Here is a 27,915-nt window from a genome sequence, read left to right as displayed (position 1 = left end):
TTCTAAAATGCACATTTAAAACGGCACAATTGACAAGAGAATAAAATGTTATCCTAAGCATGACCCATGGGATCCCTGCAACTCGTTAGTACGATCCAGTCTTCCAGGGAAGCCTCTGAGCGCGTGCAGAGCACCGTTCCCAAGGTCGACTGCGCTGGGCCATGGAGGCTCCTTCCTCCAAAAGGAGGACCTTTGAAGGGAAGGAAGAGGGGGGTGCAGAAGGAGGTTGGGGTAGATGGCTGAAGGGGCTTTGCCTGGGCAGGGCCTTCTGCACATGCTTAGGGTCGCCCTCGCTTCCTATCATCTCCGGTAAAAAGACTCTGGCAGGCGAGGAAGTGAGGGCAAAAGGAGCCATGGAAGTTGACGGGCGAAGCCGGCCCGGCCATCTTGGACGAGGGCAGGCGGAGCGCCATTAAAGCGCGGCGGAAGCGAAAGGGCCTGAGGACGGAAGTGGAGGCTTAGGGGAGGGACTGAGGGCGGAAGTGGCTGCGGAAATGGGGCAGTGAAGGCGCCGCCGCCATGTTTGACGAGGGCAAAATCGCTCTTTTAAACAAAAGTGTTTTTCCCTTAGGAGAGGAATTTAGGTCGTTTACATTTAAAATCTGTTGTCATTTTCTGCAACAAAAGTGTCCCGCCCCCACAGTAAGTATGTTTAGCATTAGAGTAGCAGATGCAAACCCTATTTTATTCCTGTATTCACGATGCTTTAAGTCAGTTTTAAAAATATGCTAAACCTCATATGCTCAGAATTTTTTAATTTATTTTTTAATATATATATATTTTAACATTTTTAAAATCTATTTTTTAAGGGTTAGCATGTAACAACCTGTTTTTATTTTATTTTTAGTATTTCTACATGAGAATCATAGAACTCCTGCTGAAAGATGGCCACACCCAATTCTATCTATAAAATCTTTTTTTATATATTGCCTTGCAGGGGGTCAGAGTGGACGACCCTCGGGGGTCCCACAATCATGAAAAACGGGTCCAGACTGCATACAACTCCACATTCTTGCTTTTGACTTTCCCCCCAACAAAAATATGAAATTCATTTAAAATTCAGCTGATGAGGTCACTAATGAAGCATTGATTTGTGAGCCGCCCTGAGACCTCCGAGTATATAAATTCTAATGAATATTATTATTATTATTATTATTATTGCAAGGCAGAGTCTTTATGCAAAAAAAGGGATTTCAGTTGATGGGATTTAAATCAAACCTGCCCTGCTCACCCTCATTTCATTGTTATCGGTGTATGTCTTCCGGGTTGGTCAAGATGAAGGGGATGCCAGCAAGGCTGAATATTTGCGTACAAAGGGAAGAAATCGGTGTTGGAAGGGGGGTTGGTCTGGATGACCCTGGGTGTCCCTTCCAACTCCATGCTTCAATGTTGAGATTCCTGAGATTCCTGCCCCGGGTTCATGTCCTGGCGTCAGTCATAAAAGACGTAAGAACAATAATACATTCTGAAACACATAATCAAAAGAAATGCACGATAAAATACATTTTTTAAAACATGAAATACATAAAAGAATAAAATATATATAATAAAACACGTAAAAAGAATATGTTCTAAAATAGGGGATGCCAGCAAGGCTGAGGGGGAAGGAACCGTCGCCTTGCAACATCGGAAGTGGGGTTGGTCTGGATGACCCTCAGGGCTCCCTTCCTTCTCCCCACAATGCCTCTCCTTGTTTGCTGAGGGACAAAGACCTCTCTGCCCTCCTGCTGGAGGATCTATGGTCCTCTTTGTTCGGATTTTCTCCATTCTCCATTGTTGGGAATCGACAAAGAGGGTCTTGTTTTTCACCCTGGGTGGCTCTGCCAGCCGGCTCCTCTCCGCACTGGCCCTGCCAGGCGGCCCCCAAATCCTGAAGGAAGCCATAGAGGGCCAAAGGCATCCCTCGCGACACCTGCTGGGGGAACTGGGCCAAACTGGGGAGGATGGAAGGATAGGATATAGAAGAATAGAATCATTTTCTTCTTACGGTGAGTCCGTAAGTAACTGTGGAGGCCAATTCTGGATCCGCATGTCCTTCCACAGTGGGGTTTCCCGGTGAAGGTTTCTGCCTCTTAGCCCATTTCTCCTTTGCGTCCCGAGTTCAAGTGTCTCCAAAGCCCAGGACACCTTTGGTCAAGGCAGTTCTCCAATAGAAGAATATACCGTACTGGCCCGGATATAAGCCCTATTTTTCTTGGAGAAAGTCCAGATCCTTCAAGTATCCCTATTTCCCAGGGACGTCTCTGATTTAAAGAAGCCATCCCAGTTTCCGATCACCTTCCGATTGACAAATCCTTTTCTTTTTTACACAAAGACTCAGCCTTGCTGGTATCACCTTCCTATGGACCAATCTGGCAAATTTATTTCTGGAATAGTAACTGATTTGCTTCTGCTCTTAGGAAGACATAGACCTATCACAATGAAATTGTGGTGAGCAGGGCAGAATCTCCCATGTTTTTCTAGAAAACCAGGTGTCCCCTATCTTAGATCTGGTAACTCCTCCCTCAGTGCAGACCCTGACCTTCCTCCTCCTTGAAATTCACTTGGTGAGACTGATATGAAGCTGGCGGTCCACCAAGACCCAGACCCAGATGTCCACCACCCTTCTATTGCTCCAACTGATTTTCCCTAAATGCAGAACCTGACCTTTGTCCCTCTTGAAATCCATTGGGTTGGACTCAGGTGAAGATGAGGTCCACCAAGACCCTGAGAACCTTCTCCCATATCCTGGTGGCCATCTGGTGGTCCACCAAGACCCTGAGGTCCACCATCGTTCTATTGGTCCACCTGATTCTCCATAAAGGCACAACCTGACCTCTTGAAATCCTTTGGGTTGGACTCAGGTGAAGATGGGGGGGGGGGGAGGTCTACCAAGACCCTGAGATCCTTCTCCTATGCCCTGCTAACAAAAGTTGGTGGTCCACAGAGACCATGAGCCACGTTCCTACAGCCTGAGCTCAGAGCTTTCCACCAAAGCTGGAAGCTCCCACAGATCTTAGGACTTTCCATCAAGCAGATCGTGTCCATCTCAGAGTTAACAGGGAGGAGAAGGAGCAGGAGGAGACAGGGCCGGCTTCTCCTTTAAGGGGCATGGCTCTACACAACAGAACCCTTTTTCTTTGGAGGATCTGAGGGAGCAGAGAGAAATCCAGTGAAGTGAGGAGGAGGAAGAGGAGGAGGAGAAGAGGAGAAGACGACGACTGGGTTGTCCTAGCTGAAGAAGAGAACAGTTGCGACTTCACCTGAACCCCAAGACGATGGGTGAGTTGGACCAGGGGAAAACTTCTCAGTATCTCCATCACCCATTAATTTGGCCAAGGTGGATCTCAGGGATTTGGGAAGCCATCCCGGGTTCCGATCCCACCCTGGACTGTACCACTTGTCCTAACACCTTTGAAATGTGACGTGTTTCTGGGGACATCAGGGTGGGAAAGAGGACCTCCCTATTTTCATTGGAGACATATTGGGGGGCTGGAAGAAGGGGGTCTCTATCTTCATTTTATGGGGTAGAAGAGGAGGTCTCTATTTTCATTTTACGGTGTAGAAGAGGAGGTCTCTATTTTCATTTTAGGGGAGGTCTGTATTTTCCTTTTAGGGGATAGTAGAGGAGGTCTCTATTTTCATTTTAGGGGGTAGAAGAGGAGGTCTCTATTTTCATTTTAGGGGATAGAAGAGGAGGTCTGTATTCTCACAAGGGAAATATTTGGGGGACAGAATAGGATGTTCCTATTCTCATTTTAGGGGATAGAATAGCAAGTCTGCGTTTTCACAAGAGAAATGCTGGAGGGATAGAATCGGGTGTTCTTATTTTCATTTTAGGGAGTAGAAGAGGAGGTCTGTATTTTCACAAGAGAAATATTGGGTTGGTGGGCTAGATCCCTCCAGCTCCTCACCTCCCTTTCACCACGACCGGGCCAGGTAGGTCTCGGCCAAGAAGCGAGGGGATTCGAACCCAGGACTTTAACTGCTACACCGCCAGAGAGATGGTAACTATAGCCAACCGGAGGGAATGGGACCCAGGAGATTGGCTCGGCAGTCGGAAGGGACCCTGAGATTCATCCAGGCCTGGAAAAAACCCGGAAAAAATGGGGGGGGTGACCCTGTTTCCCCCCGGAAAAATTGAAGGCGAAAAAAAGGGTGTGGAATATTCAAACTCTATCAAACTATTTTTTATTTCCAATTTTCCTGGTTTTATCCTAGGCCTTCCCATATCTAGGCAGGACTAATCTGTGCCATATATACCGAATAAAAAACGATGTTCCTGTGAAATAAAACTGTCCATTAATGGGCCCCTGAAATTCCTAACAATTTCACACCATCTGAATCCAATTTCCCATGTTTCTTTTTGCAAAACTGCCCTGACATTCCTAGGTCAGGCTGGATGACCACTGGGGGTTCCTTTCAGCTCTGGTTTCCGTACCAACCGGGGACGCTCTCCTGGAGGTGCCATGAAGGAGGGCATTGTTTCGAACTTGCAGCCCATCCCTTATTGTCCATTGTCTTCAGGACAATGGGAGCCTTTTTATCTCTCCGCTTTGCTCTGTTCCACATTCCCTCCATCCATCCCACCCCCGAGATGAAGAGGCGAGGAATGGTCCGGTTAGAGTCCTGGGAAGAGGGCCCCGGGTTCAAATCCCCGAGACCTTCCTGGCAGGATGAAAATAGAGACCCCCAATTCTGTCCCCTAAAATGAAAACAGAGACCTCCTATTCCATCCCCTAAAATGAAAATGGAGACCTCCTATTCCATATTTTTATTTTAGGGAATTTCGTTTCCCATAATTCCTGGCAGGAATTAAAAAAAGTTTAAGAGAATCTTTATGGAGAGTTGCCGCCAATATTTTAATCGCAAAAGGTGGGAAGGGAGAGGATATCACAATCAAATCCGACTGGCAAAATCAATTAAATCAATTAAATCAATTTAAATAAATAAAGAAAGAGAGGATGTCGAACTAGTGAGACTATCAGCAAGGTGACAGACGAAAAATTTACCAGATAATGGGAAATACACAGAGTCTACGTAAAAGAACATGGTCAAAATATCAGGTTTCGACAGTTTCTGTGTGTAAAAAGGAGAACCTTATCAAATTTAAAGTCAGTGAAGTAATGGGGAGGAAATAAAGTTGTGCGTATTTAAAGAACCTAATTCAGGAACAAAATGGAAAGATCGGAGGTGTTGTAAACAAAAATATGCCCTTTTCCCTTATGGGGTATCTAAGAGCCCATATAGAGTCCTTACATAGGTTCCCTATTGGTAGGAGAAAATAACAGAGGACAACCAGAGAATATTGAGAAGCAAAGCAGCTAGTAAGCTTGATCTTTATTGATCTGTTGCAACAGGGTGCTCCCTTCACTCGCAGGAAAGGAGGAGGACCCAAAAAAATGCTGTGCAAGGGCTTATAAAGACTTTTGAAATTCCCATCCTGTAGATCAAGACCACCCCAGAAACATTATACATACATCACAGAAGGGGTGTAACCTAAGACAGCCCCTCAGATACATCACAGAAAAGGTGGTCTTAAAACAGAAATTTCAATATTGTTTTTCTCTTATCCTTGTTTATTTCCTGTCTGGCAGGTTACTTGATTGGATTGCCTGCGGAGCCTGGCCAGTCTTTTATAGTGATAAATAGTTCCTGGGCCAGGTCACAGGCTCACACCCTTATTCAAACAGACATACCCTTAAGACAGGATTTGTGAAGGAAGAGACAATGGGGAGGCTTTTCCATTTTGACCATGCAGAGAAACATTTGCTCAGTTTAGGGGAAAAAATGGCTTCAGGTCAGTCTTCCTGTGCTTGATCTATGTACGTGCAGTTATGAACATTACCATATATCTAGACCTCAAAATTCCTATCACATTATCCCCCCTTTGGGGCTAGAATTTTTCTTAAAAAATTTTGCCCCACAAATAATAACATCGTATGTTGTAAATGGATGCCTTTGTGTAAATATATCATATAGTGGTCTATGCTTTACATTTAGCAGGAAGGTCCACTACTGACTGAAAAATGCAGTTTGCTTTTTAGCTCCGTCGTTTTTGTGTGTGTGTTCTCAGGTGTCAAGATAGCTCTTCTGCGATCTCACACTGGCATAGTGGTACAGCAACACATCCTGGTGAATCCCCTCGGGGCTTTCATATCAACTATGTCGCCTGGCATTCACCATAGCTGGCACAGGTTTGGGCATGTCATGAGAGAGATGTCTTTGCCTTGGCAATGGGATTTTATTATTATAGGCTCTGGTCTTGCACTCATGGGAAGTTGCTCACTTGCTCTTGAAGGACCAAAAAGCTAATTGCAGCCTGGATACACTTGCCCAATTCAAACTGAGTCCAATTTGAATTTATATATGCCCATGGTTTTCAACTTTTCAAACCAATCTGTTAAAACAAAACCATTCTTAAAAGGGCACTTGTCCAAATTAGTTAATTTAACTCTTTAAGGGATCATTCCTTCTAAATCAAGGCATATACACTTTTCTTGTTATCTGGGCTTTCATGGATCCTGAAGCTTCTCCTTGGTCAGTCTTCCTGTGCTTGATCTATGTACGTGCAGTTATGAACATTACCATATATCTAGACCTCAAAATTCCTATCACAGAGGTCATGCTAATTAATGTACAAAACAAGTATCCATTCAGAAACGAAGGATTTTAACATTTCTTGATTACAGTGGTACCTCAGGTTACATACGCTTCAGGTTACAGACTCCGCTAACCCAGAAATAGTACCTCGGGTTAAGAACTTTGCTTCAGGATGAGAACAAAAATCGCACAGCAGCAGCGGGAGGCCCCATTAGCTAAAGTGGTACCTCAGGTTCAGAACAGTTTCAGGTTAAGAACGGACCTCCGGAACGAATTAAGTATGTAACCAGAGGTACCATTGTATTTCTCTTGTACAGTTTTATAACGAAGAAAGCGTTTTTTAAAAAAATCATTTTAGGGGATAGAATAGGAGGTCTCTATTTTCATTTTAGGGGATAGAAAAGGAGGTCTCTATTTTCATTTTAGGGGCTGGAATAGGAGATCTCTATTTTCATTTTAGGGGACGGACTAGGAAGTTTCTATTTTCATTCTAGGGGATGGAACAGGTGGTCTCTATTTTCATTTTAGAGGATAGAACAGGAGCTCTGTCTTTTCACCAGAGAAATATTGGGGGGATAGAATTGGGCAGGTCCCTATTTTCACCCTGCCATGTAGGTCTCAGGGATTTGAACCCGGGGCCCTCTTCCCAGGACTCTAACCGGACCATTCCTCACCATCCTTGGGGTGGGATGTGGGGGCAACGTGGGATGGAGATATCAAGGCTCCATTGTCCCAAAGACAATGGACAATTGAGGATGAGCTGCGAGTTCGAATCCAGACCTGACACTGTTTCTGGCATCTCACAGCTGCTTGTTGCCAGCAGAGATTAAGCAGAACACTGGACCAATTGACCGTCGGGGTCAAATCCAGATTTCTGCTCCTATTTTGAAATTCCTGCCTTGTCAAGGGGTCCGATTTGACAACCCTTGGGGGGGGGTCTCAGCATTCGGGGAAACCCAGCCAGATGGGTGGGGTATAAATAACAAATTATTATTATTATTATTATTATTATTATTATTATTGGAGAGGAAGGAGCCGTGGGGAGGCCTGCCTGTCCTGCTGACCCTTGTATTTTTCACAATGTAGATAATGTTAGCAGCGGGCCCGAACCCCAACCGCGGCTCCGCAAAACTCGAACCCGGATACAGTACCCCAAGCCGGTTCTCCAGGTAGTCATCTGAAGCCTGAGATACCCAGGGCCTGCTTAGCAGGGCTGGGTTGCCTTCCGATGCGAGGCCACGTTGAGATTCCCACCTTTCCGTGGTGGGACTGAGTAATAATAATAATAATAATAATATCGTTCAACAACATCAGTTAACATTGACACATATGCTATCATGTTATTGTTTTAATGAAATAAATGGTTTAAATGGTTATGATGGTTTTTCTCCTTCCAATCAAGTCCAGCAGAAAAGTGGTCCCAATAGAAACGTCTTAAACCTCACCAGAATTTCATCATTATCGGTCTATGTATTTCTAATAATGGAACCAAATCAGCCATTTTTTATGTATGTGTGAAAACGAATTTATGATTCCCAAAAAGAAACCTTCCTCTGGTGGTCAATATTCAGAGGATGGCAGCAAGGCCAAGTCTTACTGACTAGCGATTTAAATTGTGATTTAAATCGTGACTGAAACTGATTTGATTTCAAATCAAATCCACCCCACTGGGAAGCAAGTTTAAAAGACTTTCCTTACTGATCCCAAGGTCCGGCAAATGCGTTTCAGGGCCAAATTGAGGTTTGATGCGGCTCTCAGCTCCTGAAGGTAATGGGGCCATTTCTATGTCCAGCTGTCCTTTGTCCACAACAAATTGCAGTTGTTTTTTTGTGTTGAATATACTGAATATATGCTATATGGTCATTGATGGACCTCATAGGTCTCTAAATCCATTTCCACATGTTGCCAGGCAACCAGTCCATGCAGAATGTCGGCACCCTATATATAGAAAGGAGGTGTCAGCGAAGCTCAGATGCTGACAGGAGGAGGAGAAGCAGGCACAGAGAGAGGACAGTTAACAGCAGAAAGCAGAGAGGAGGGGGAGAGCAACTGTAATCTGAGCTCTGGCCAAAGGGACAGACAGATGTGTGAGAACTCTGATAGTGGGCAAGATGTTGGAATGCATGGAATGCAGGAAACACTCTCTGCCAAATCTTGTAGGATACCGGAAGAGAAGGTGGGGGCTTACGTGCTGGGGAAGGGGGAAGAGCTCAGTCCGGGCAACTCCATCTTCTGGGGAGGAGGATGAGTAAAAGAGCCCCGTCCTAGTTTGTTGTTTTTGCAATAAATCTGAAATAATTAACAGCCAGAGTTGTCTACTGTCTGTGGGAGAGACCAAGCTGTAACAGGAGGAAACCAGGGATATTTTAGGGAGCAGGCAGGGCCCATGACTTACATTACAGGAGCCAACACAACACAACACACTGTTGCTGCATGTCGGTTTTATTTTATTTGCTTTTTATTTTCTGTTCTGGAAATGTACATCCAGGGTTTTTTCCCCTTTTATATTTTTGGGGGCCCCCAAGAGAGGGGGGCCCCTAAGCTACGGCTTGTTGAGCTTAGATGTAAATGCGGCACTGGTGCCACCTGTGATTCGACGCCAAGATTGCTGCCTGACCGGGGGCTGGACTGCATGACCCTTGGGGTTAGGGATAGTGATAGGGGTTAGGGTTAGGGATTAGGTGTAGTAGTTAGGGTTAGGGACAGTGGTTTAGGATAGGGAAAGGAGATAGGGATGGGGGTTAGGGATAGGGATCGGGGTTAGGGATAGTGGTTAGGGATAGTGGTTAATGATCGGGGTTAGGGAAAGGGTTTAGAATAAGGATAGGGTTTAGAATAAGGATAGGGGTTAGGGATGGGGTGAGCGATAGGGGTTAGGCAACTCTTCCTCAAGAGGTTTCTATCCTTCCCTCCTTCCTTTCTTCCCCTCTCCCTGCAGGTCTGTTAGAGTGCTGTGCCCGCTGCCTGGTGGGGGCACCCTTCACCTCGCTGGTGGCCACGGCCCTGTGCTTCCTGGGGGTGGCACTCTTCTGCGGCTGCAGCCACGAAGCCCTGACCGGCACCGAGCACCTGATCGAGACCTACTTCTCAAAAAACTACCAGGATTACGAGTACCTGGTCGATGTGTAAGCGCCTCCAAACGTTTCTTTTCTCCGCCGCCTTTGTTCGTTCCCTCGTTCGTTTTCTTGTTTGTTTACCGGTTCGTTCCCCCGTTCATATTCTGCAATCCTTTTCTCACTGCATGTCCACATCAAGTTAAACTACGGCCACACGACCCGTCTTCTATCAAAATAATATTCTGCAATCCTTTCCCAACTGTATATCCCTCCTAGCTCTGGTGGGGGGACAGACTGGATGACCCTTGGGTGCCCCTGCTGTACCGATGGCCCCCCTCTCCTATTTTCTCTCCTGCAGGATCCACGACTTCCAGTACGCCATCTATGGGGTGGCCGGCTTCTTCTTCCTCTTTGGTGCCCTCCTGCTGGCCGAAGGCTTCTACACCACCAGCGCTGTCCGGCAGGTCTTCGGCGACTACCGGGCCACCGTCTGCGGCAAGGGCCTGGGCGCCACGGTAGGCCACAAGGGGAGGGGGCCCCGAGGACACCGGCCCGGCCACTCCTGGGAGCTGGTGTGTCACTGTGTGGGAAAATGGCTGGGCCATCCCGATAAGGTGATCTTCTCCTCTTTCGCACCTGGTGCCGGCGCCGTTCAAACCCGGGGCATGAGACTGTCGATGGTGGAGGGCGTTAGGAACAGGATATATTGAATAAGTCTTGTCCTTCCTTCATTCACACTGGTTGTCCATACTGAGAGGATGCCAGCAAGGTTGAAGCTTTCTATAAAATGACTTTATCCTTCCAAAAAGGAAACCTTCCTCTGGTTGTCCATATTAAGAGGAGGCAAGCAAGGCCGAACCTTTCTGTAAAAGGAGGATTTTATCCAGGGGTCAGCAAACTTGCCATGCCTCGGGCCGGTGTCTCCAGTGCCAATTGCGCGTTGGGCCGGAGGGTGGGGGAGCGCGTGCCCAGACACGTGCGCACACCCTATTTCTGGCACACTTCTGAGTTGGAGGAGCACCGGAAATAGCTTGTGTGCATGTGCACAGGCCTCTTTCCACCCAGATGTGCACCGGAAATAACTTGCGCATGCGCAAATAACGCTTGCGCATGTGCACAAGCTATTTCTGGTGCTCCTCAGACCTGGAAGTGGGCAGCCGCGCAGTGCAGCACAGGTAAGAGCGGGTGGTGGCAGTGGGCAGCGGGGTTCACCATGGGCTGGATAAACGAGTCCCTCAAGCCTTATCCGGCCCACGGGCCTTAGTTTGGGGATCCCGATTTTATCCTTCCAAAAAGGAAACCCTCCTCCGCTTGATTCTTGGAGCAGTCATTCGAAATGGCTTTACAATTCCAAGGTCCGCTGCCTGTGCTGTCGCAGGTGGCATTGGTGGAAAAAGGAGGAGATTCCACGTCTAAGGAATCCAACAGGGCACTTTTAGCCCCTTCCTGCCCTATAAGCCTCCATCCCGGAAGGACGTTCCTGCCCCAAAAGGCAGCAAGGGACTTGTACTTGTGACCCGTGGTGCAATCAGAAAACCACCTGCTGTGCCTATGGAGGTCCCCTCCCCCCCAATCCCGGGCCATCCGAGTATCCCTGTTTTCTCAGTCCCAGATTTGACTTGTGAGGGGTGGAAGAAGAGGTGGCTATTATCATTTTACGGGATGGAATAGGCAGTCCGTATTTTAATCAGATAAATATCTGTGGGATGGAAGAGGAGGTCTGTTTTCATTTTAGGGGATAGAATAGGAGGCCACTCTTTTCATTTTAGGGGATGGAATAGGAGGTCTGTTTTCATTTTATAGGATAGAATAGGAGGTCTCCATCATCACCTGAGAAATACCCAAATATAAGCCGCCCCTGAAAATAGGATTTTAATGGATCATAGGAACCTGGGAATAGGGACCTTTCAAGTTCTGCCCACCCCTTGTGGGAATATCGGGAGGAAAGGTCCAAGTGGCTGGGAGTTCCTCAGGTCCCAAAGGTCTCCAGTCTCATGCCCCGTCCTCCGGAAGCTCCCGGCCCATCGCTGACACTCGTTTCTTCTCCCTCCTTTCAGTTTGTGGGCATCACCTATGTCCTGACCGTCTTCTGGCTCCTGGTCCTGGCCTGCTCGGCTGTCCCCATCTACGTCTACTTCACGGCCTGGACCACCTGCAACTCCATCGCCAACCCCACCAAGACGGCCGCCGGCATCGGGAACCTCTGCACAGACGCCCGGATGTATGGTGAGGAAGAACCTAGTTTACTGGGCCACCTTGGGGAGGAAGAACCTCATGAGGGGTCTCCCAGTAGGACCTGGGAGAAGGTTTTTGAGGTCTTGGTTAACCACCAAGCTTGGAAGAAGGATCTTGAGGTCTTGATGGAGCACCAAGCTTGGTAACAGGACCTGGGAGAAGGTTCTCAAGGTCCTGGTAGAACCCCAAGCTTGGTAGCAGAACCTGGGAGAATCTCAAGATCCTGGGGGAGCCCCATCTCCCCACGGGTCTCACCCCAATGAATTTCCAGAGGGACGAAGGTCAGGAAGGACCTCGGGGTCTTGCCAGCTTGCTATCAGGACCCGGGAGAAAGATCTCAGGCTTGGTGGTCCTCCAACATCACATGAATCAACCCAAGGCATTTTCAAGTGGGGGAAAGGTCAGGTCCTGCGTTTAGGGAGAATCCAATGGACCCTGATGGTGGGCTCAGGGTCTTGGTAGACCACCGGCTTGCTATCAGGATCTGGGAGCAGGTTCTCAGGGTCTTGGTGGACCTCCAGCTTCACATGTCAAGAGGGGTCAAGGAGGTGGGGCGAGGTGGCCCTCCAACTCTCAACCGTTCTGTGTTTCGGTGCCCTGACACAGGTGTCCTGCCGTGGAACGCTTCCCCGGGAAGAGTGTGTGGCCAGAGCCTTCTCTCCATCTGCAAGACATCCGAGGTGAGTTCTCAGTGGTCAAGACTAGAGGACCTTCCTGGTCCTTTCTACCATTCTGTGTTTCTACATTGAGACCCATTCTCCTCCTCCTCTCCTCATTCTTCTCCTTCTTCTCTGGTGACTGGGAGCGGCCGCTGAGACCACATAACACCGGTCTTGAAAGACCTACATTGGCTCCCAGTACGTTTCCGAGCACAGTTCAAAGTGTTGGTGCTGACCTTTAAAGCCCTAAACGGCCTCGGTCCAGTATACCTGAAGGAGCGTCTCCACCCCCATCGTTCTACCTGGACACTGAGGTCCAGCGCCGAGGGCCTTCTGGAGGTTCCCTCACTGTGAGAAGCCAAGTTACAGGGAACCAGGCAGAGGGCCTTCTCGGTAGTGGCACCCACCCTGTGGGACGCCCTCCCACCAGGTGTCAAAGAGCACAACAACTACCAGACTTTTAGAAGACATCTGAAGGCAGCCCTGTTTAGGGAAGCTTTTAACGTTTGATGCATTACTGTATTTTAATATTTTGTTGGAAGCTGCCCAGAGTGGCTGGGGAAGCCCAGCCAGATGGGCGGGGTATAAATAAATTATTATTAATTATTATTATTATTATTATTAATTATTATTATTATCATCATCATCCTACAGTTCCAGATGACGTTCCACCTGTTCATTGCGGCCTTTGTGGGAGCAGCGGTCACCTTGGTGGCTCTGGTAAGGACGGCTTCCCACAACTCTTCATCTCTGGGTGGAGGATTTGAGCCACACGTGGGGCAAAGGATGGGAGGGAGGTCTCTGGCAGAACCCTGGAAAATCAGCAGGACTCCTTCCGATGGGCCTGCGGGAGACTGTGCTTGATGGTCTCCTCAAAGGCACTGAGATATCAGGGGAACCAGGAGGAATGGGCAGGAGACCACCAAAGCTGCTGAGATATCAGGAGAACCAGGAGGAATGGGTTCTAGCAATTCTGCTTCTCTTCCCCTTCCTCCATAGGTGACATTTATCATCGCGGCCACCTACAACTTCGCCGTCCTGAGGCTGATGGGCCGGGGAACGAAATTCTAACCCGGCACACCCCTCCCGGGCGAAGAGACTCCCTCCCTCTTCATAATAATAATAATAACCCTCGTATTATTTGCACCCTGGACTGGTCTTCTAATCGCGAGGCTCTAACCAGGCGGCCGCCAACCTCCTGCTCTAACTGCCCGTCAGCCAGTTGGCTTGTCCCGATCCGCCAGGGTTGGACTACATAACCCCGGGGTACCTTTTCAAATGCAACCATGATTCTATGATCTCACTTGACTCAGCCGGACCCGAAAACAGGATTATTCCCGGTCTGGGGATTTCGTCAGCGCGGGAAACCAATGTCGGAGCGAGACAGAGATCCTACAACCTGTTAGTCCTGCTTTTTGGAGGAAAAATCACTCCGTCCCTTGAAGTTTCCAAAAAGAAAGTCATTTTTTTGAAAAAAAATAAGTGCAGTTTTATGCTCAAACGGCGGGAAATTATTTGACGAGATAACACCATTTTTTTTTTGTAAGAGGCTAATAAAAACGTACACACACATATATAAAAATGTGAAAATCGACCGTTCTTAACATGGCGCGCAGAAAGCCGAAATAACGAAGGACGAATAACGAAGGATAATATTGAAATAAAAATGAAGGGTGAATTTCATGAGAAGAGCTTGTCGGTTTTTTAATGCTTCGCTCCGTTTCGGTAGGGAAATCAGATGGAACTACCGTATTGTCAGGAATAAAAGCCTCCCTTTCCCCCCAAATTCCAACCAGGAAGTTTTAAAAGTGGCATATATTCAGGCCAATACGGTACCGATCCAACAATCCGTCAAACGCAACGAAGAAAATGCAACAAATATTGTGGCGAAATCATACCCAAAACCTCCCTTCCGATTACATTTCCAGCAACAAGGATTACAATTCTAGTTTCCTTGGTTTGAAATAAAGGAATATACTGATATATATATATACAGTGGTGCCTCGCAAGACGAAATTAATTCGTTCTGCGAGTTTTTTCATCTTGCGGTTTTTTTCGTCTTGCGAAGCACGGTGTCGGGAAAGTTTTGGAAAAGCTTCAAAAATCACCAAAGTCTTCAAAAACCTCAAAAAAAGGCTACCATACCGCGTGCTATGAGTTGCTCCTCGAAGTCAAGTCGCAACTGTATTAACGGTTTTAAGAAAAAGGAAACAAACTTGCAAGACGTTTCCGTCTTGCGAAGCAAGCCCATAGGGAAAATCGTCTTGCGAAGCAACTCAAAAAACCAAAAACCCTTTCGTTTTGCGAGTTTTCCGTCTTGCGAGGCATTCGTCTTGTGAGGTACCACTGTATATATATAAGCTATCATAGATACAGATATTTACATATATACACACACACACACATTTATATATATGTTAGCTTATATAAGATATATATCCATATTTATATTTTTATATATGTATTTATATCTATCTCTCTCTCTGTGTGTGTGTATCAGACTTTAAATTATTCCCGATGAATATTTTTAAAATATCCCTCATGAAATCAAACCAAAAACCTCCCTTCCAATTACAATTCCAACAACAGGGATGACGACTTTTATTCTTTATACACCACCCATCTGGCTGGGTTTCCCCAGCCACTCTGGGCAGAATAATAACAACAACAACAACCCTATCCCTAATAATAATACAGTGGACGCTCGGGTTGCAAACGTGATCCGTGCGGGAGGCACGTTTGCAACCCCCAGCATTCGTAACCTGCAGCGGGTCACAATTCAGCACTTCTGCGCATAGCGCGACTTAGCACTTCTGCGCATGCGACAAAACCCGGAAGTAACCCATTCCGGTACTTCTGGGTTCTGCGAGGTGCGCAACCCAAAAACGTGCAACCTGAAGCGTCTGTAACTCGAGGTATGACTGTAATAGCTTTATTTCTACCCCACCCATCTGGCTGGCTTTCCCCAGCCACTCTGGGCGGCTTTCAACAGGACAGAAATAAAATTATTATTAATAATATTTTTTAGAAAAATGGTACTGCAGCTCCTTCCTTCTTTTCTATGGTGGAAATAGGGACGCCCCAATCTGTCCCCTGCGACATTTTTAGGGCCTCTCGAGGGTCATGCAGTCCAGGCACTTGCAATAATAATAATAGTAATAATAGCACCTCTAAACAGTTATTAGAGCCACAAATCCCTTTATGGATCTCTCCATTAGAAGCCCATGCACTTAAAAAACTCAATATGAATCCGAACTGGGCACATCCGAACTGGGCACATATAGACAAATACTGGAAGAAGACCAAGGAAAGTTAAAATTAAAAACATATGAAGAATTAATACAATATGGGATGGATAATTGGCAATATACAGTGGTGCCTCGCAAGACGAAATTAATTGGTTCCGCAAGTTTTTTCTTCTTGCGAGTTTTTCTTCTTGCGAAGCACGGTTTCCCATAGGAATGCATTGAAAATCAATTAATGCGTTCCTAGGGAAACCGCTTGCCAGGCTGGCGGTGCGGAGAAGGGCTTTTCTCCCCACCGCAAGCCTTCAGGACAGGTACGGGAACAGAGGGGAAGGCGCGCAGCGCTTTCCCTCTGTTCCCGGGGCTTGCGTGGGAGGAGGGTTTTTCCTCCCCACCGCCAACATTCAGAACAGCATTCTGAATGTTGGCGGTGGGAAGGAAAACCCTCCTCCCACCCCAAGTCTTCAGGAAAGCCATCCGAAGCTGGGCGGGGGGAGGAGGCGTCCCCCCCCGCCCGGCATCGGAGCTTCGTTCCGATGCCGGGCGGGGGGAGGAGGCGTCCCCCCCCGCCCGGCATCGGAGCTTCGTTCCGATGCCGGGCGGGGGAGGAGGTCCGAGGACAGTGGGGAAGACGCGCTGCGCTTCCCCGCTGTCCCGGAGATTTCCCTATGGGCTGTCGTCTTGCGAAGCAAGCCCATAGGGAAATTCGTTTTGCGAAGCGCCTCCAAAACGGAAAACCCTTTCGTCTAGCGGGTTTTCCGTCTTGCGAGGCGTTCGTCTTGCGGGGTACCACTGTATACAATTAAAAAGTGTCTTTAATGCAGATCAAAGAAAAGGTTTTGCCAAAGAATAAACACTATTTAGCACCATTATATTACAAAAGAATAGGAATTATTATCAAAAATTTACACTCTATTATAGGACTATGATTTGATGAAGAGGTAAAATAAACAATGGGCAACTGGGCACAAGATATGGGCCACGCTATATATTTAGAACAATGGGAGAAACTCTGTATCCGCTTTACCGCCTGCTATACGATAAAGGAAAATTTTGTTAAAATGTTTTACAGGTGGTATTTAACACCAGTCAAACTCGCCAAAATATATAAATTAAAATCCAACATTTGTTGGCAATGTAACAAAGAACCTGGAACGACAATTCTTATGTGGTGGAGTTGCAAGGAAATAAAGAAGTTTTGGGGAATAATACATGAGGAACTTAAGAAAATGTTAAAAATCCCTTGATAAAATCCTGAAGCTTATCTGTTAGGGTTGGTGGGCAAAGATGTACCACAAATGAAAAAAAAAAAAATTTATATGCAACAACAGCTGCCAGGGTAGTACCAGTAATTGCCACTAAATGGAAATCTCAGGACACACCAACAAAGGAAGCGTGGATTTGTAAATTAAGTGAGTTTATAGAATTGGTAAAATTAACTTCAATTATAAGATATCAATCAAATCAAAAGTTAAGAATGGAGTAGAAGTATTTCGAAGATTATCTGTCAAAATATTGTTCTAAAAATGAGATGCTAATAGGCTTAGAATAAAAAATGTAAGCAATAACAAAAACAATAAAGAAAGAAGGAAAAATCAGAATGTAATTTATTATAGAATGCAAGGAAAAAAGGTAGAAAGAAATATAAAGAAGTAGAATTGCTGTGGAGAGAATAATAATAATAATAATAATAATAATAATTTATTATTTGTACCCCGCCCATCTGGCTGGGTTTCCCCAGCCACTCTGGGCGGCTTCCAACAAAGATAAAAAATACACTAAAATGTCACATATTAAAAACTTCCCTGAACAGGGCTGCCTTCAGATGTCTTCTGAATGTCAGGTAGTTGTTTATCGCTTTGACATCTGATGGGAGGGCGTTCCACAGGGCGGGCGCCACTACCGAGAAGGCCCTCTGCCTGGTTCCCTGTAACTTGGCCTCTCGCAGTGAGGGAACCGCCAGAAGGTCCTCGGAGCTGGACCTCAGTGTCTGGGCAGAACGATGGGGGTGGAGACGCTCCTTCAGATATACTGGACCGAGGCCGTTTAGGGCTTTAAAGGTCAGCACCAACACTTTGAATTGTGCTCGGAAACGTACTGGGAACCAATGTAGGTCTTTCAAGACTGGTGTTATATGGTCTCGGCGGCCGCTCCCAGTCACCAGTCTAGCTGCCGCATTCTGGATTAGTTGTAGTTTCCGGGTCACCTTCAAAGGTAGCCCCACGTAGAACGCATTGCAGTAGTCCAAGCGGGAGATAACCAGAACATGCACCACTCCGGCGAGACAGTCTGCGGGCAGGTAGGGTCTCAGCCTACGTACCAGATGGAGCTGGTTAACAGCTGCCCTGGATACAGATTTGACCTGCGCCTCCATGGACAGCTGTGAGTCCAAAATGACTCCCAGGCTGCGCACCTGGTCCTTCAGGGGCATAGTTACCCCATTCAGGACCAGGGAATCCTCCACACCTGCCCGCCTCCTGTCCCCCAAAAACAGTACTTCTGTCTTGTCAGGATTCAACCTCAATCTGTTAGCCGCCATCCATCCTCCAACCGCCTCCAGACACTCACACAGGACCTTCACCGCCTTCACTGGTTCTGATTTAAGAGAGGTAGAGCTGGGTATCATCCGCATACTGATGAACACCCAGCCCAAACCTCCTGATGATCTCTCCCAGTGGCTGCATGTAAATGTTGAAAAGCATGGGGGAGAGGACAGAACCCTGAGGCAGCCCACAAGTGAGAGCCCAGGGGTCTGAACACTCATCCCCCACCACCACTTTCTGAACACGGCCCAGGAGGAAGGAGCGGAACCACTGTATGACAGTGCCCCCAGCTCCCAGCCACTCAAGACGGTCCAGAAGGATGTTATGGTCGATGGTATCAAACGCCGCTGAGAGATCCAGCAGAACTAGGAAACAGCTCTCACCTTTGTCCCTAGCCCGTCGGAGATCATCAACCAGCGCGACCAAGGCAGTTTCAGTCCCATGATGAGGCCTGAATACTGACTGGAAGAAATCCAAATGGTCCGCTTTTTCCAGGCGTGCCTGGAGTTGTTCAGCAACCACTCGCTCAATCACCTTGCCCAAGAATGGAAGATTTGAGACTGGGCGATAATTGGCCATCGTGGCCATATCTAAAGATGGTTTTTTAAGAAGCAGTTTAAAAACTGCCTCTTTCAGCGGGTCTGGAAAGGCTCCCTCACGGAGGGAAGCATTCACCACCCCACGAAGCCCATCGCCCAGTCCTTCCCGGCTAGCTTTTATAAGCCAGGATGGGCAAGGATCCAGGAGACAGGTGGTTGGCTTCACTCGTCCAAGCAGCCTGTCCATATCCTCGGAGGTAACAGATTGAAATTGATCCCACGCAACTTGACTAGACAGGACTCTAGCACTCTCCCACCCTAGCCCTGCTCCCATGGTGGAGTCTACTTCTTCCCGAATCTGAGCGATTTTATCTGCAGAAAACTTTGCAAAATCATTGCAGGTGATCATGTGGCCCGTACTGGGCCCCAATGTCGCAGGTGGTTCCGCTAAATTGTGAACCACCTGAAAAAGTCTCCTGCTGCTGCTTTCTGCAGATGCAATAGAGGCAGCGAGGAAAGTCTTCTTCGCCGTCGCTATTGCCACTTGGTAGGCTCGACGTTGAGCTCTAACCTGTGTCCGGTCAGATTCGGAATGAGTTTTCTGCCACCGGCGCTCTAGCCGTCTCAACGATTGTTTCATTGCCCTCAGATCCGTGGAAAACCACGGGGCTGTCTGGGCTCCATGCAATCGGAGAGGGCGCTTCGGAGCCAAACAGTCAATAGCCCTGGTTAAGTCCACATTCCAGCGGGCCACCAGGGAATTGGCTGAAAGGCCATCAACATGGGATAAAGCATCCCCTACCACTCTCTGGAAACCATTTGGATCCATTAAGTGGTGGGGGCGGACCATCCGAATTGGTCCCACCTCCCTGCAGAGGGGATGGGTCACAGAGAAGTCCAGTTGCACCAGGAAGTGATCTGACGATGGCACTTCTTTCGTTTCGCTATTACTTAGTGTCAGATCACCAACATCCATAGAGGTAAACACCAGGTCCAAGGCATGTCCGCGGCTATGGGTTGGGCCAGACTTATTCAGGGACAGCCCCATGGAGGCCATGCTTTCCACAAAGTCCCGAGCGGCCCCTTGTAAGGTCGTGTCGGCATGGATGTTAAAATCCCCTAGGACAACCAAGCTAGGTGTCTCCAGGAGAACATCCGCCACAACCTGAAGCAGCTCGGGCAGGGAATCCTTGGTGCAGCGGGGAGGTCAGTACACCAAAAGGAATCCTGTACTGCCCCTATTGCCCAACTTCCAGAACATGCACTCGGAAAACTGGGTCTTCCCAATAGGACGCCTGGTGCAAACTAATGACTTCCTAAAAATCACTGCAACCCCCCCCCTCCCCGCCCACATGACCTGGGTTGCTGTGCGTAAGAGAAACCTGGTGGACAAGCAGCAGCTAGGACAGGCCCATCTGCTTCACCCAACCAAGTCTCTGTTACACATGCCAGGTCGAGTCCTCCATCCATGATCAAGTCATGGATGGCAGTGGTCTTATGAATCATTGACCTGGCATTGCACAGCAGCACCTTCAGGTCATGTGGGTATCCCTTGCTGATTCTAGTATCCATCCGGTCAGGACCAGACCCGGAGGCAGGGATAGTCCTCAGACAACGACTAAACCTGCCTCCTCTGTAATGACATGGTCTGGTCTTAGCGTAACTCCTCCTCCTACGCGTGATCACTGAGATCAGTTGTCCCAGTGCATCCCCCCCTGTGGAACATGCCCCAGCCATTTTGTTGGCTGGGACCCACTCCCTGGCAGCCCTGAACCCCCCCTTAAGAACAAAATAACACCTTAAAAAAAAAAACCAATAAAACAATACAAACAAAAAACAGTAAAAATTACAAAAACATAAAATCAAACAAATTCCCAGGCCCAATAAACATCCATCCCACCCCCACCCCCATCCCCCACATACAAAAAATTCAAAAGAATTTTTTTTAAACATTTTAAAAGCACTCTGCACCCCTCCAGCAGTAACAGCAACTGTCCTAGTGAGGCCCGTCAGGCCCTGCCCTGGGCCAGGTGGTAAGTGGCAGGAAGGAGCAGGGCCCCCAGACACTCACACAGGAGAGTCCTCCTGGGCAGCAGAGCACAGCAGTCCTTGTGAGGCTTCAGGCCCCGCCCTGGGCCAGGTGGTAAGCGGCAAGAGCAGGGCCCTCAGACACTCACACAGGAGAGTCCTCCTGGGCAGCAGAGCGCAGCAGTCCCTGTGAGGCTTCAGGCCCCGCCCTGGGCCAGGTGGTAAGCAGCAAGAGCAGGGCCCTCAGACACTCACACAGGAGAGTCCTCACACAGGACTCAGACACTCACACAGGAGAGAAGTAGAGGGTGGGTGGTGGGTTTTATAATTAAGTAGCTGTTGTAATTTAGGTATTATATTTTATGTGAAGGAATCATTGGGAATTTTGGTTATTATGCATATATGTTAAGTTTCAATAAAAATATTTGGAAGAAAATATAATAATAATAATAATAATAATAATAATAATAATAATAATAATAATTATAATAATAATAATATATACCCTGCCCATCTGGCTTCCTGCAAAATATTTATTTTATGCTGCCCTATACCCGAAGGTCTCATGAACACAATAATTCATCAAATATAAAAAGCTTCCCTCTCAAGGAAACCGTAGAAGAGGAAGAAACTACAACTCCCAGCATGCCGAGCTGCGATCCAACCACCCACCCCGCAAATGAAGAAATAGAGATTTTGGGCTTTTAAATGAGAGTTTATTATTCTTTCATCCATCGCCAGGACTCAAACCTGGAACGGGGGGGGCGGGGGGGACAGGAGCTCCAGGAGTCTATAATTCTCAACTGGGCACCCAAGGGTGAAGGGTTTTCTGAGTGGGGAGAATTGCAGCAGCGATTTTCCCCTCTGAAATGAACAGGACACACCCCCATATTACCGTATTTTTCGCTCTATAAGACGCACCAGACCACAAGACGCACCTAGTTTTTGGAGGAGGAAAACAAGAAAAAAAAAGTGAAAGCAGCAATCCCTCTTACTGTTCTGGGTTCTGGGATAGCTGTGCAGCCTGCATTCGCTCAATAATACGCACACACATTTCCCCTTACTTTTTAGGAGGGAAAAAGTGAGTATTATAGAGCAAAAAATACGGTTAAGCAGGTTAATATAATTTTTTAATTTAAAACACGCTAGAATTCCCACACTGCTGCCCAGGATCAGAGACCAGAATCTGAAAAAATTGGGTGGGTGGGTAAATAATGGGGATCAGAGGTGAGATTGGATGAAATGAATAGACTCGAGGGCAGGGAATTCAAGCGCAAAATTAAGTGTATTCTGGGGGCGATAGGAGACAGAATGAAATGAATGGGGCTTAGGGGAGTCATAGCACCGCCGGGCGCCTAGGGGGAATTCTAGTGCCTGGATCCAAGTTCGAAATTAAGTGTACTTGGGGGGGCGACAGGAGACAGAATGAAATGAATGGGGTTTAGGGGAGTCGTGGCGCCACTGGGCGCTTCGGGGGAAATTCTAGGGCCAACGCCAGGCGCCCTGATTCCCGAAAAATGGTGGGTTTTTTGGGGGAAGGAAACAAGCATGGGATACCAGAAAAAAGGGGAATGAATGGGATTTGGGGCTGGGAGCCATAGCGTCGAAACCCCAAATCAAGGGGCGGGGAATTGTAGCGCCAACACCAAGGGATTGGATCGCCCCGTCAGAAATGAACAATAAATACCGCATTTTAAATTCCGACCACCAGACGCCCCCAATTGAAAGGGGATTTCGGTAAGTGAAAGAACCAGAGAAACGAGTGGATAAAATGACCCCCAAATTAGACCCGGGCTAAAATTCCCACCCACCAGGCGCCCTGAATCGAAAAGTGGGGAATCGTGGGATAACGCCAACTCAGCACTCTGTACATGCACAGAGAACTGTTGAATTTGTGTGCCAGGGTCAGGAGCTATAGCGGGACGTGGCTGAACAGGTAGGAGACGGATTCGCCGTTGTGGGTACGGCGGATGGCCTCGGCCAGGATCATGGAGATGTCAATCACCTAGGGGGGAAAGAGAGGGAGAGGCAGGGTTAACTGGGCGCCGGGTTATAGTGCGCGATATGAATGAATATTTGCGTCAGCCCTTGGCCATAGCAAAAAAGGCGAACGAATGAACGAACGAACGAATCTTCACCAACCAGTCAAGCTTTGAATGAATGAATGAATCTTGATTTGCGCCAGCCCTCGGCCATCACAATAAAACAAGACGATAGACAAAGAATAGAAATTAAAAGTCACGGGATGCGGCAAGTTGGCACGAGGAAGGGGCCAAATGATCTGGGACAGACCAGAGAAATAATAATGATAATGAATAATAATAACAATAAACAATTGACATTGGAAGATGTGAGAATGACCAGAAACGTGCCAGAGATTATAATAATAATAATAGCAATAAATGACGAAGCTGATGGAAGATGTGAGAATGATCAGGAACGTGCCAGATAGATAATAACAATAACAATAATAATCCCCCTACCTGAATTTTGGGGCAGTGCTTCATCTTCTCCTCCTGCGGGATGGTGTTGGTGACGACGACGGCCTCGAACCCTGCGCCGTTAATCCGGGAGATGGCTGGGCCGGAGAAGATACCATGCGTCAGGATGGCGTAGACTCGGGTGGCGCCTGCCGAGAGGAGCCTGCGGGGGAAAGCGGGTTGGGCTGGATGACCACAGGGGTTGCCTTCCAAGCAGGGTGGGTAAAAATCAATGATTTTTTAAAATAATAATAATCTGAAGATTTTAAATTTAAATCAGATTTTTTTCCAATTTAAATCAGATTTTTTAAGCATTTAAATCAGATTTTTAAAAATTTAAACCAGATTGTTAAAATTTAAATTGATTTTTTTGATTTAAAACAGAATTTCCCCCCACTTAAATTGGATTTTTTAAATTTTAAATTAGATTTCCCCACCACTTAAATCAGACTCACTTGTCGGCAGCGTGGCAGATGGTCCCACAGGTGTCGGCCATGTCGTCCACCAAGATGGCCGCCCGGTCCTTGACATCGCCCACCAGGACCATGTGGTCGACCTCGCTGGCCTTCTTGCGCTCCTTGTGGATGAGGGCAAAGTCGACGTTCAGGTGGTCGGCGATGGATGTCACCCTGGGAGAAGGAGGTTCTAGGTTGAGATGTCTTGATTTAAAATACTTTTATTATTATTATTATTTAAATCCATTTTTATGGAAAGATTCAGCCTTGCTGGCACCCTCTTAATATGGAGAAGCAAAGGTATTAATTATTATTATTATTACTATTATTATTAGAATGGGATTTTAATAGGATGGAGCAGCTGGGAAGGACCCTGGGGTCATCCAGTCCATCCCCCGGCAAAGCAGGAATCTCAATGCAGAATCTCCGAATGGTAGAGCTGGAAGGGACCTGTGACAAATTTTGGGAAATTCTGGGGTCACCTTTTGGCTCCCCCGGCGTCCGGCGAGACGATGGTGCAGTTCTTCCACTTGGCGATGTTCTCCTTGATCCACTTCATAACGGCCGGCTCGGCATACAGGTTGTCGACAGGGATGTCAAAGAAGCCCTGGGCCAGGAAGCAGAAATAATAAATAAATAAATAATAATAATAATAATTATAATTATACATATACCCCCGTCCATCTGGCTGGGCTTCCCCATCATCATTATTAATCTGATAAAAGCAGTTGGAAAACGTCATAAAAAGCAGACCTTAGTAACATAGTCAACGTAATAATACTGTATTGGCCTGAATATAAGCCTCACTTTTCCCCTCCAAAAAAGCGCTCAAATATTTCACAAAATCAATAATAATTAAAATTAAAAAGTACATTATTAACATAAGTGTTGAATAGTCATAATATTCAGAAAGTTCACACGTGGCTATGCGGGCTGGACTAGATGAGCCCTGGAGGCGCCACCTGGATCTGAGAGGCGTGCAGGTCCATGGTGATGATGTGGTCGGCGCCGGCCACCGAGAGCATGTTGGCGATGAGCTTGGCGGAGATGGGCGCCCGGCTCTGCAATGGAAAGGGGGCCGTTGAATCGGGCGTCGTGCTACAATTCCCATCAGGCCTAGCAGGCAGGATCCCACCTATAACCCAGCATAGCTAGCAGGACTCCAACTCCCATCCTACCTAGCAGCTAGGATCCCAGCTACAATCAGGCCTAGCTAGCCAGACTCCAACTCCCAGCATGCCTAGCAGGCAGGTCTCCAATTCATCCCACCTATATATAACCCAGCCTTTCCGTGAAATTTCTGTGCACTGCTCTGGTTTCGCCAGAAGTGGCTTAGTCATGCTGGCCATATGACCCGGAAAAACTGTGTCGGCTCCCTCAGCCAGTAAAGCGAGATGAACGCCGCAACCCCAGAGTCGTTCACAACTGGACTTAACTTTCAGGGGTCCTTTACCTTTACCTTTATAACCCAGCTTAGCTAGCAAGACTGGGGCATGGCTGCCCTCAGCCCAGTCCGCCCGGCAACTTCACCCCCTCCCTGGTGCGCCAGTAATCCCATCCCCCCGGAAACCTTGTCCTTCTTGTCCTGCCGGGCGTAGGGGAAGCAGGGAATGACTGCTGTCACTCGGCTGGCAGACGCAATCTTGCAGGCGTTGATCATGATTAGCAGCTCCATCAGATGGTCATTGATCTCGCCGCAGCCGCTCTGGACGATGTAGACGTCCTCGCCGCGCACGCTCTCACCAATCTCCACGCTGCGGGGAGAAAGATTCAAGGATTCGTTTTTATTTATTTATTTTTAAATCAGATTTATTTATTTAATTAAATCAGTTTTTTCCAATTTAAATCAGACTCCCCCCCCCCATTTAAACTGGATATTTTCCATTTATAGGGGTATTTTTGATTCAAACTGGATTTTTAAATTAAAACACTTTCTAAAAATTTTCTCTTTGAGATATGTTCTAGTCCAAAGGCTATTGAGCGGGAAATAAGGATTTATTATTTTGTAACTAGTTCAGTTGTAGCCTATAATTGTTGTTGTTGTTGTTATGGTTATGGTTAAAGATAAGGGTTAGAGACAGCAATAGAACTTAGGGATAGGGATTAGGGATAATGATAATAATAATAATAATATATCAGGAAATAAGCTTTTCATGTGTGCTAAAACACAGTCTTTGTTAAAAAAAATTGTGGAATCACACCAGTTAACAAACATGGATCCATATGCTATCATGTTATTGTTTTAGTGAAATAAATTGTTTAGATTGTTATTAAGGCAATGGTAATTTTTATCTTTCCAATCAAGCACAGCAGAAAAGTTGTCCAAATGGAAACCATTAACTTAATAAACCTCACCATAATTTCATAATTATCTGTCAGTGTATTTCTAAGAGTAGAACCAAATCAGTCATTTTTGATATAACTGTAAAAACGACTCTGAAAATTTATCATTCCTAAAAGAAAACCTTCATCTGGTTGTCAATAGAAATATTATACCAGCAAAAATGAGTCTTTCTGTTAAAAAATGATTTAAATCAAGTCTTACTGACTAGGGATTTAAATCAAATCCACCTTTCGGAAAACTACAATTCCCACAGTGCTGCCCATCTCCTTAATGGAAAAACAGAGTTCTCAGAGTGGTGCTCAGTGTTTCTTTCGTGGAAAACTACAGTTCCCAGAGTTCTGTCCCATCTCCTGCTTGGAGAACTATAGTTTCTGTAGTGATCAGGTGGGATTGCTATGAGGAATTATAACAAATATAGAGCAAGCCATCTGTGTCAGCAATGAAAGCATTGCGTTGACTGGGTTTAAACTATTTTGATATGATTCTTGATCAATCTACACCCCTGCATCCCTGTTTCATTCCTCTCTCTTCACAAGTCACGTACACAGCCCAGTTGCTTTGCCAGGCAGACTGCTCCCCGTCTCCTTCACAAAAAACTAGAATCATAGAATAGAATCACAGAGTTGGAAGAGACCACAAGGGCCATCGAGTCCAACCCCCTGCCAAGCAGGAAACACCATCAGAGCACTCCTGACATATGGTTGTCAAGCCTCTGCTTAAAGACCTCCAAAGAAGGAGACTCCACCACACTCCTTGGCAGCAAATTCCACTGCCGAACAGCTCTTACTGTCAGGAAGTTCTTCCCAGAGTAGAGTTCCCAGAGTGCTGTCCCATCTCTTTCACGGAAAACTACACTTTCCAGAGTGCAGGCCCCCATCTCCAAGGAAAACTATACATCCCAGAATGCTGCTGTCTCCTTCATGCAAAACTACACTTCCCAGCCTGCTCCCCATCTCTTTCATGGAAAACTACAGTTCCCAAAGTGCTGCCCCCCCATCTCCTGCTTGGAGAACTACAGTTGCCGACATGCCCCCAATCCCCTGGAGACGCAGCATTACATCAAACCTGGGGGAACTGCGCAATCCCCTCAGACCCACTGGCTCGGTCGCCTCAGAGAACTACCCTTCCCAGACTGTCCCGTGACCGCGCATGCGCTCAACCCACCACGTCCCTTGCGGGAACCACAGCTCTCAGCCTGCCCCGCGCGTTCCCCGCGGACCCATTGGCTCGGCCGCCTCGGAGAACTACCGGTATCTTTCTCAGCATCCCCCCCGCGGCCGCGCATGCGCCCAACCCACCACGTACCTCGCACCCAGCATGGAACAACTACCCTTCCCAGGCTGCCCCGCGGCGGCCGCGCATCCGCGCAACCCACCACGTCTCCTGGTTGGAGAACTTCTTGGTGACCACCTTGCCCAGCTCGAGGCCCAGCCGGTCGGCGATCCTCTGCGACAGGTCCTGGTGCGAGGAGCCGCTGAAGAGCTTGATGTTCGGCATCCTGCTGGCCAGCGACGCCGCCGGTGAGAACGACGATCCCGAGCGCGATGTCGAGGCCTCGCCCTCTTCCACCCCGGGGACACGCCCGCCGGCGGCGGCCCGCCGCTCGCCCGCCTCGCGCCGCTCCAGCAGGCCGAGAAACGCGTCCGGGAGCGGGCCTTTATATTACCTTGGGCGGCGCGCCAGGCGCGTCACGCCAGAGGCACGCCCACTCAAGACAGCTGCGCCTGCGCAGAAGCAGAGACGGGCCCG

General features: G+C 47.5%; 2 protein-coding genes and 2 long non-coding RNA genes across 9 annotated transcripts in view; 3 read left to right on the top strand and 1 right to left on the bottom strand.

Annotated features, from left to right (window-relative positions):
- Positions 1-27,915, top strand: part of LOC308467825 — a 411,166-nt gene that overhangs the window by 104,628 nt on the left and 278,623 nt on the right. The gene's annotated exons all lie outside the window — the stretch shown is intronic.
- Positions 1,421-27,834, bottom strand: LOC308467750 (ribose-phosphate pyrophosphokinase 1-like). 5 transcript variants are annotated; one of them, XM_080989458.1, is made up of 7 exons: positions 27,542-27,710; positions 25,393-25,576; positions 24,785-24,883; positions 24,305-24,429; positions 23,823-23,996; positions 23,371-23,530; positions 1,421-1,465 (listed from the first exon to the last, which is right to left on the bottom strand). In XM_080989458.1, exons 1-7 carry the CDS (start codon positions 27,661-27,663, stop codon positions 1,436-1,438), a joined length of 894 nt encoding a protein of 297 aa, XP_080845584.1. In that variant the 5' UTR covers positions 27,664-27,710; the 3' UTR covers positions 1,421-1,435. The 5 variants fall into 5 exon arrangements, with proteins under 5 accessions (XP_080845584.1, XP_080845587.1, XP_080845583.1 ...); XM_080989461.1 differs by lacking the exon at positions 1,421-1,465 and adding an exon at positions 22,294-22,892 and having other exon boundaries at positions 27,577-27,834; XM_080989457.1 differs by lacking the exon at positions 1,421-1,465 and adding an exon at positions 22,294-22,892 and having other exon boundaries at positions 27,542-27,791.
- LOC308467757 (myelin proteolipid protein-like) lies at positions 3,050-14,215 on the top strand. 2 transcript variants are annotated; one of them, XM_080989467.1, is made up of 7 exons: positions 3,050-3,261; positions 9,521-9,707; positions 9,997-10,252; positions 11,696-11,864; positions 12,480-12,553; positions 13,187-13,252; positions 13,532-14,215. In XM_080989467.1, exons 1-7 carry the CDS (start codon positions 3,258-3,260, stop codon positions 13,601-13,603), a joined length of 828 nt encoding a protein of 275 aa, XP_080845593.1. In that variant the 5' UTR covers positions 3,050-3,257; the 3' UTR covers positions 13,604-14,215. The 2 variants fall into 2 exon arrangements, with proteins under 2 accessions (XP_080845593.1, XP_080845594.1); XM_080989468.1 differs by having other exon boundaries at positions 3,056-3,261; positions 9,997-10,153.
- Positions 20,818-21,328, top strand: LOC308467822. The gene is made up of 2 exons (XR_013981317.1): positions 20,818-20,896; positions 21,008-21,328. It is a non-coding gene; the product is annotated as an uncharacterized lncRNA (long non-coding RNA).

Source organism: Podarcis pityusensis, assembly GCF_964106645.2.
Source record: "Podarcis pityusensis genome assembly, chromosome: W".
Classification (NCBI taxonomy): Eukaryota; Metazoa; Chordata; class Lepidosauria; order Squamata; family Lacertidae; genus Podarcis; species Podarcis pityusensis.
Note: the sequence above shows the minus strand (reverse complement) of the source record. Positions and strands in the feature narration are given on the sequence as shown.

Bases quoted from the DNA above. Each gene is read 5' to 3' on its own strand.
- LOC308467750 (XM_080989457.1), bottom strand. From the start codon at position 27,663: ATGCCGAACATCAAGCTCTTCAGCGGCTCCTCGCACCAGGACCTGTCG. The intron at 24,884-25,392 runs GTTTCCGGGGGG...TTTCCATTGCAG, and splicing joins GGCAGGACAAGAAGGACAAG to AGCCGGGCGCCCATCTCCGC. The intron at 23,531-23,822 runs GTGAGTCTGATT...TTTCCCCCGCAG, and splicing joins ATCTGCCACGCTGCCGACAA to GCTCCTCTCGGCAGGCGCCA.
- LOC308467757 (XM_080989467.1), top strand. The intron at 11,865-12,479 runs GTGAGGAAGAAC...GCCCTGACACAG, and splicing joins CACAGACGCCCGGATGTATG to GTGTCCTGCCGTGGAACGCT. The intron at 13,253-13,531 runs GTAAGGACGGCT...CTTCCTCCATAG, and splicing joins CGGTCACCTTGGTGGCTCTG to GTGACATTTATCATCGCGGC.